Genomic DNA, 9028 nt, shown 5'->3' with positions numbered 1-9028 from the left:
CACACACACACACACACACACACACACACACACACACACGCTCCAAACTCCAAAAAAAGAGCTTTAGGGGTTTAGAAGGAGCAGATTAAGACTTTAAATGAGGCCAAAATTAAGACGTTTGACTTGCTTAGTCTCAACTAAAACCATCTGTCACAGATTGAGCAAACAAATACGTCAAACCTCTGACATTTCTGTTAGAACCTCCAAGACCAAAAAAGATTGTCAATGTCTTACAAATGTCTCTATTCATTTCATCCATCATTTCCCCCATATATTTACATTTCATCAAACTTGATGAACTTTACCAATTGATGTCTTTCCACTTCAGATTATTTTCCTCCAGATACTTTGTTAGGGACCTGTAAATGTAGCAAAGCCTGCAAGTGGGTGTTTCTTGTGCGTTTTATACTTTATGGCTCTTCTCCTGAGCGACTGCCTTTTGAAGGAAACCCAGAGAACAGAGACTCACACAAAATTCAGTTTTAGTAAAACCAAGAAAATGTTTATTCACAGCTTCCACTGAAAAGTAACTGTATCACAATTTCATTCTTACTTCATTCAACCTCAGTCTGCGGAAGAGAGGAGTGACAAACAGAAATGCTCCAACACTCATCATTACCTTGTTGGATTTGCATTTGATTCGCCAGAGATTTACATTCAGCCATGCCTGCTGTGGGTGTGGTGTGTGTGTGTGTGTGTGTGTGTGTGTGTGTGTGTGTGTGTGTGTGTGTGTGTGTGTGTGTGTGTGTGTGTGGAATCAAACAGCTGCGTTTTCTGCTCACAGCAGAATCCTCTTAGACTCAGACTCATTAACATACGAGAGCTGCTTGAAATATGACAGCTTGCGAACGAAAGGGGTCGTTAATAGTCTTTTAACACATGAGAGGCTGCTGACACACACACACACACATATCAGGGATGACTGGGAACTCCTCATCTGCTGCTGACCCACAGCAGGTCAACTCATTTGGACTGGATCAACCGGGCTGGACCTTGGCTTCAGTCACCATAATGGGCTATAGGTTCTCCCCAGTACTGTCCTTCTGTGCACATCTCACAATAACACAGAGACACACACTCTGGTCAAGAGGGTAACCACAGACTTTAAAATAAAAGGTAGAGACGAACAATTGAAGGAAACCAAAGTTCTCTTCAAATCTCCTCAATCTTTAGATATAGTACACGAATACACATGATGGCGTCACTCATGGCAACAATCACCAAAACAAAAAGCAGAAAACAAGAAGAACATTGAAGCATGGGCTTCATACACTAAACTACACAGCAGTGTCATGTATGTTGCTACTGTATATAGTGTCATAAGTGTATCAGTACCTATGTACAGAGTTTAAAGTGTGAGATATTTTCAGTGTGCTTGTTATTGATGGTGTTGACAGGAAAAATAGATTACATGTCAAATGTTGGAGCTGGAGAGATGCCCTTGCTTTCACTCCCTTGCTGGCTCTCTGATCTGGCCTGCTCTCTGACCTGGCCTGATCTCTGACCTGGCCTGATCTTTGACCTGACCCGATCTCTGACCTGGCCTGATGTCTGACCTGGCCTGATCTTTGACCTGACCCGATCTCTGACCTGGCCTGATGTCTGACCTGGCCTGATCTTTGACCTGACCCGATCTCTGACCTGGCCTGATCTCTGACCTGGCCTGATGTCTGACCTGGCCTGATCTTTGACTTGGCCCAATCTCTGCTGTACGTCTTAACAACTTAACAATCCTTTCACTCTCACACTCGCTCTGCTTCTCTCTCTATTTTATCATCTCTTGTTTGTCATCATCCTTGTAACTTTAACTTGTTATCTCTCTCTCCTATACCTGTACATTAACACCCTCCTTTTCTTCATAGTTGACTTATATCTACCTCTCCTCTACCATTTCACTGATAGTTGTCTCACTACAGTATTTTACCATCATTGTTCTTCCTACTATTTCCTTTATGAGATGCCCTCTGTGCTTTCTGTCTTGCTGCTGTAGCTCTGGTATCGCAGGTGGAGAGGTGAAAGTTGAAAGGTCAGTGTACAAAGATGACTCTGATGTCATTAAACCAAAAACAAAAGAAAGTGTTGCTTTTGAAAATATTTTCGTTGCAGAACTGGTATGGAGTGGTTTACAATGGTGAGCGCTTGGCACCGTACAAAATAGCCAACGCCTGCGTTGTTTGCTGCATATACAAACTCGTAGTTGTGGTGAAAAACTTCCTCAAAACATCACCATGTTACTGAGAGGTATGAATTGAATGCAGTATTGTGTTACAGTGCTACATGTATGGACGTGTAAGTGTCCTGGTGTGTGATGTGTTAGTGCGGTGGTACAGTAGTGATTGGAGCTCGCGTAAACTGACCACACTATCGTGCTGTCACGGTGACAGAACCTGCTGCTGTGATTTCTCTCTGTGAAAAAGGACCTCAGCCCTTTCAGCAGCAGCGGTGCCCTCCAATCAAATGGTGCTAGCCTACAATGCATCTCACCTGTGCTCCTGAGAGCAGCTCCCTACTGCCTGCCTGCTTCTACATCAGTGTACCGCCCCCTGGGGGCCGGGAAACTGAAAGCAAACAAGATCCAGGTGTGAAGAGAAGAAAGAGGAGGGAGAAAATAAAGTTGGAGAAAAGGAGCGGCTGATGGGGTGGGGTGGGGGGGGTGTTCAGCCAAAGAGAAGATGGAGGGACAGAGTTAGCACAGAAAGGGAGAGGAGAGGGAGTAAAGACGGAGTGAGGGAGAAGGAGGAGGAGGGCGGGAGGATCGGAGTATCATAACCGGGTGGACACTCAAGCTCGAAGCAGCGCACAGAGGCGTCTTCATTCCCGTAGTCTGCCCAGTAGTCCTCCTGGTCCACCTTGGGAAGGTTCACCTCCTCCTCCGCCAGCTCGTACTTAGAGGAGAAGGAGGTGGAGGAAGGGCTGGAGGTCTGGCTGGGCTTGACTGAGGACAAGGGAAACACCTTGACCTTCTCCGAGCTCTTCTGGAAGATTCCTTTGGATGAGGACGCAGGCTTGTGCTTGGAGAACCACCATCTTGTCTTGGTGCTAAAGGTGGTTGTGGTGGTGCCAGCCAGTGACCCGGGGTCAGTGAGGGGGCAAAGGGCAAAGTCCATCTCTCGGAGGAAGCGCAGGTCCTGTCCACGGCGGTGGGAGGGGGATGAGCACATCAGCTCAGAGGAGGAGATGCGGGCAGTACGGAACCACTCCCACAGGGGGCGGGCCTCACAGCCGCAGGACCAGGGGTTCCCATTGAGGCGGAGGAACTGCACTGCCACAGCGTCGTTCATGGCCTGGCCTGGCAGCTCTGCCAGGGAGTTGTTGAACAAGTAGAGGATGGTCAGACGGCCCAGGTCGCGGAAGGCACGGCGGTTCACCTGCCGGATGCGGTTGTCGTGGAGCAGGAGGCGGTCCAGGTTGACCAGGCCGCGGAACGAGTTCTCGGACAGTGTGCGGATACGGTTGCCATGCAGGAAGAGGTGGGTCAGGTTGACCAGGTCGGAGAAGAGGTCATCCTGGATGAAGTGCAGCTGGTTCTCCTGCAGGGAGGGAGGACATTGTCAGTGTGTGTGTGTGTGTGTGTGTGTGTGTGTGTGTGTGTGTGTGTGTGTGTGTGTGTGTGTGTGTGTGTGTGTGTGTGTGCGTGCGTGTGTGTGTACGTGCATGCATGCAGGTGAATGTATGAAGTTCTATGAGTGTGTGTGTATCCATACCTGCAGGTAGAGGAACTGCAGGCTGTAGAGTTTGAGGAAGAGGTCAAGGGGAAGAGCGGCCAGCTTACAGCGGTGCATGTGCAGGCTCTGCAGCTTCTCCAGTCCCCGGAACGCTCCACCCTCTAGTCGCCGTAGCGACGGGTTGTCACCAAGGTCCAGCTCTTCTAGAACCCTCAGGTTGCTAAAGGCTCCAGCCTCAATCAATGTGATGTTATTGGAGTAGAGCCAGAGGACCTATCAGGGGGAGGGGTTGAAAAGGGGAGAGGTAAATAGAAAGGGATCGTTACACAAGGACACAGCTCCTATAAGAAGCAAGGACACAGCTCCTATAAGGAGCAAGGACACAGCTCCTATAAGGAGCAAGAACACAGCTCCTATAAGGAGCAAGGACACAGCGGAGCAAGGACACAGCTCCTATAAGGAGCAAGGACACAGCTCCTATAAGAAGCAAGGACACAGCTCCTATAAGGAGCAAGGACAGAGCTCCTATAAGGAGCAAGGACACAGCTCCGATACGAACACACAGAGCTCAAATACTAAGCAAAAGACTACATTGAAATGCAACACTATGCAATATCAATCCACAAACACAAACACAAACACAAACACACAAACACCTCATTCACAAAAAAAATAGGTCCACACAAACACACATTCTCACCTGTGTCTCGAAGCCAAAGGAGTCTGCTCTGAGCTCGGTGATGCGGTTGTTCTGCAGAAAGACGCGCTGGGAGTCGTAGGGCACGCCGGAGGGCACGGTGGTGAAGTTCTGAGACTGGCAGCTAACCGTCATGGGTGACGGGTAACACACACACAGCCTTGGACATGCCCCCACCCCACTCGGCTTCAGCACCACCAACCACAGCACCAGCCACAGGGTGAGCCCACCTGAACAACACACGCAAGGAGAGAAAAGAGACAGGAATAAATGTGACACACATTCAAACTCTGGGACAATATTTTCTCATTTTATCTTGTTCACTCATGGACATAGATTACAATAACGGGACATTATAACAATTAGCAGATGCATTGTACAGTGAGAGAAAAATAGAGTGAGAGAGAAAGAGATTCTGAGCTGTTTTCAGCACTTGGAGCTGTCCAGTGGAGTGGCACAGAAATGAGTTAATGACGCACAAACCAAGATTATCAAAGGACTGCTGGGATCTCATGTCTGATTTATCGACCAAAGGTCTGAACAGTGGCAATCATTCATAATAAATGACATTATACAAATCATCCGCCTATTTATATCTAGCTGATCATGTTACATAGGCTAGTCACAGTACGGGTTTATCATTCTGGGAACCCAACAGTTATCCAAGACTAAACAGCTGGATGTGCGTAAAACCAAATATTCTGCTCCTCTGGTTCAAAGTGCTATCAAGTTCTATTACACGAGCTACAGAAGTGCCAAACAACATTTACCCTAGTAGGTTAAATTCCCGAGACAACTTCACAAAAAGTCTGGATCACCAAGAGGTTGCAGAGTATGGACACGCGTAAAACAAGGTAACCGGACCCGGCTCAATTTCGCTCTGCATGGATTATTCAGAGGCGGTTTGGCAAGCACGGATACCCGGGACAAAGCGGCCCGGTGAAAATAACATCGCATTAAAAGATAATCGCCTGCCCATTCAGCTTCGTGCGCAAGATTTTCCAACCACCTCACCTTCTGACACCGCTCGTTAATTAACTCCACGCGCATGGGACATGGAGAGGACTTGTTTAGTACGTGCGCGCTTGTGAGCAACATGAACATTTTCCACGTTTGTTCTTGCTTATGAAATAACTAGTTTACCTTACTTATGTCCTTGCTTCGGATTGCATACATTTTCTCTATGAAGTAATCTACAAAGTTGATTTACCAAATGTAGGATACAACGGTACATGCGCAAAAGTAATTTACAAAGCAGATGAAAACTGAACGAATGAACAACTAAACTTTACAATTTTGAGGTGGATGGAGAGTTAAGGGAATGAAGGTTTTAAGTGTCATCTTGTTTGCAAGAGCCAGATTCGTACTTCAGGGAGCCAACAACTTTATTGAAACAAGTGAATAGGCTACATATGTGGCATATGCAGGCACCCTATTCAGGTAGGCCTAGCTGTTTACGCACTTAACTGTGAACGAATTCAATTGACTATAAATGTAATACACAGTGAGCCTATAAACACTGTAAATCACATCTGGCGACAGAATCATCCTCATCCCCATTACCATCGACCACATCTATCCAAAAACAAAACATTTAAGATAAAGCTTAGCCTATGAACTGAAGTCAACTCACTCTTGAAGTTGTGGATTTTGGAGCTCCAAGATCTCCGTGCAGTCGAGCGAGTCTCCATCTCGAACCAAAGCCGAAAGCGAGCTAGCCTGAGCGCCGAGAAAGTGCCTGCTATCTCCGCTGAAGTTCAGCTCTGGTGACGGAGTCGGTGCGATTGAGTGAGTGACAAGCAGAACTCCCGGGATTGGGTTTATACTTGGTGAGCTGGCACCCACGGATGTGGAAAGCCGCGGAATAACTCATACGTCACTCTGTATGGCTCAGGCTCGCGCGGGCGAGGAGATAGGGTGGAGGGGAGGGTGTGGATAAATTGCTCAGGGGAGGAAGTCACTGGAAAAGAGAGGATGGCCACGGTGGTGTGTGTGTGTGTGTCTGGGGAGCTCGGCACGATTCCAGCGCAGTGGGTTTAGATCATAGATGGGGGTGACGAGGATAAGGAGGTAGGAAAGGCTAATTTGACAACAAAAACTTATTGCCCAACTTCAATGTTTTTAATTAGTCTAAGAAATAGTATGAGATTGAGAATATTTTCAAGTATGTTGTATTTCATGAAAGAGATCGTAGCCTACTGTGAGCGGAGACTCAGTGGACATCGTGACGTCTACGACTATGCATGAATGAGGCAGTTAGTTACCTTATCCTCTCAAATGTATATAGTCGCTCTACTTCCTGTCTTGATCATGCGTGTGTTACAATCAGTAATAGCAAACATTCATAACCTTGGTTGGCGCAATAGCCTACCGTTTCAACTCATACAAGTAGCCTACGGCGATGCGCCCTATTTGCACCGCAGCCTATAGATCATTTACCCCAGGGATTTGGCCACAACCTTGCATCGACCTCAATAACTATGTTATTAAAAGGCTAGATCGAGTCGTTCTCCAAAATACGGAAGTTGCTCGACCTTTCAGTGCTCAGATGTTCAGAAGAAGATGCTGTCAAATCACCCATTCACGCGCCGTTACGCGCGAGACTGACTGGTTTATTTTTGTACAGATAGTTAGCAGGACATTCTGTCTCAGAGTCTGGACGTGCATTGGAGAGAACTAGGATCCGATGGATATTGTCAGCTAATCGCTTGAGATTAGTTTTGGATTAGAGTATTGATTTGGGAAATTACACACAAATAAGAAAGCGGCCACAAGTTAGAGGTCTTCTAAGGTCCAAAGAGTTGGATCCAGACCCGAACGGACCCAATAATTTAAGAAAAAGGGGGACCCAGACTGAACAGATCGAGAACAAATCAGACCCCAACCCAAATGGACCCGTTGACACCCAGAACTAGAGTTTATCTGTACCCTAATGGTCAGGTCTACACCAGCCCCAATTGGACCCGAGGGAAACATGTTTTTTTGTTTATCAGCCAAGTTACTCTTCTGGTTAATAAATAGGTTTTATATAATGGCTAGGCCTTCTATAAATCAATAAATCCACTTCACTAGCATGAAATAAATATGATATAGAACAGGGGTACTCAAGTACTATTTGAGAAGGTCCAATCACACATTTTGCAGTTTTAAAGTTAATTTCCCGCAATTCTACACATTTTGCATGGGGGAACATTTTTTTCATCCCTTAGGGATGTTTATATGATACCTGGGTCGAAGCCTGACTGAGTTACACCAACATTTTTTTTTTAAATCACTCTTTTTTTGGGGGGGGGGGACCCACGACCCCATCCTGGGTCCATTGATTATGGGGGCTATAGACTATGCAGAGCATTGGTCGGGTCCATTCTGGTCCACTCGGGTCTATCTATGTAGGTACATTTATTTTATTTTTATTTCACCTTTATTTAACCAGGTAGGCCAGTTGAGAACAAGTTCTCATTTACAACTGTGACTTGGTTAAGATAAAGCAAAGCAGTGCGACAAAAACAACACAGAGTTACACATGGGATAAACAAACGTACAGTCATTAACACAATATAAAAATCTGTATACTGTGTGTGTGAATGAAGTAAGGAGGTAAGGCAATAAATAGGCCAATAGCTGTCAAAGGACACCAGAAACAAAATTGTAGACCTGCACCAGGCTGGGAATACTGAATCTGCAATAGGTAAGCAGCTTGGTTTGAAGAAATCAACCGTGGAAGCAATTATTAGGAAATGGAAGACATACAAGACCACTGATAATCTCCCTCGATCTGGGGCTCCACGCAAGATCTCACCCCGTGCGGTCAAAATGATCACAAGAACAGTGAGCAAAAATCCCAGAACCACATGGGGGGACCTAGTGAATGACCTGCAGAGAGCTGGGACCAAAGTAACAAAGCCTACCATCAGTAACACACTATGCCGCCAGGGACATGTCCAGGCCCGTCTGAAGTTTGCTAGAGAGCATTTGGATGATCCAGAAGAAGATTGGGAGAATGTCATATAGTCAGATGAAACCAAAATAGAACTTTTTGGTAAAAACTCAACTCGTCGTGTTTGGAGGACAAAGAATGCTGAGTTGCATCCAAAGAACACCATACCTACTGTGAAGCATGGGGGTGGAAACATCATGCTTTGGGGCTGTTTTTCTGCAAAGGGACCAGGACAACTGATCTGTGTAAAGGAAAGAATGAATGGGGCCATGTATCGTGAGATTTTGAGTGAAAACCTCCTTCCATCAGCAAGGGCATTGAAGATGAAACGTGGCTGGGTCTTTCAGCATGACAATGATCCCAAACACACCGCCCGGGCAACGAAGGAGTGGCTTCGTAAGAAGCATTTCAAGGTCCTGGAGTGGCCTAGCCAGTCTCCAGATCTCAACCCCAAAGAAAATCTTTGGAGGGAGTTGAAAGTCCGTGTTGCCCAGCAGAGGAGATCTGCATGGAGGAATGGGCCAAAATACCAGCAACAGTGTGTGAAAACCTTGTGAAGACTTACAGAAAACGTTTGACCTCTGTCATTGTCAACAAAGAGTATATAACAAAGTATTGAGATAAACTTTTGTTATTGACCAAATACTTATTTTCCATCATAATTTGCAAATAAATTCATTAAAAATCCTACAATGTGATTTTCTGGATTTTTTTTTTCATTTTGTTTGT

General features: G+C 46.0%; 1 protein-coding gene across 1 annotated transcript; it reads right to left on the bottom strand.

The window, feature by feature from the left end:
- Positions 1-515: 515 nt before the first annotated feature.
- On the bottom strand, positions 516-6273 carry LOC112255698 (reticulon-4 receptor-like 2). Its single transcript, XM_042325671.1, has 4 exons — positions 5996-6273; positions 4366-4592; positions 3705-3938; positions 516-3530 (listed from the first exon to the last, which is right to left on the bottom strand). Exons 1-4 carry the CDS (start codon positions 6051-6053, stop codon positions 2658-2660), a joined length of 1392 nt encoding a protein of 463 aa, XP_042181605.1. The 5' UTR covers positions 6054-6273; the 3' UTR covers positions 516-2657.
- Between the last annotated feature and the right edge of the window lie 2755 nt (positions 6274-9028).

The sequence above is a fragment of the Oncorhynchus tshawytscha genome, linkage group LG08, assembly GCF_018296145.1.
Source record: "Oncorhynchus tshawytscha isolate Ot180627B linkage group LG08, Otsh_v2.0, whole genome shotgun sequence".
NCBI classification, from domain to species: Eukaryota; Metazoa; Chordata; class Actinopteri; order Salmoniformes; family Salmonidae; genus Oncorhynchus; species Oncorhynchus tshawytscha.
Note: the sequence above shows the minus strand (reverse complement) of the source record. Positions and strands in the feature narration are given on the sequence as shown.

Coding starts and splice junctions, on each gene's coding strand:
- LOC112255698 (XM_042325671.1), bottom strand. CDS start 6,053: ATGGAGACTCGCTCGACTGCACGGAGATCTTGGAGCTCCAAAATCCAC. Junction 3,939..4,365: donor CCTTTGGCTTCGAGACACAG/GTGAGAATGTGT, acceptor TCCCCCTGATAG/GTCCTCTGGCTCTACTCCAA. Junction 3,531..3,704: donor TGCAGTTCCTCTACCTGCAG/GTATGGATACAC, acceptor CCCTCCCTGCAG/GAGAACCAGCTGCACTTCAT.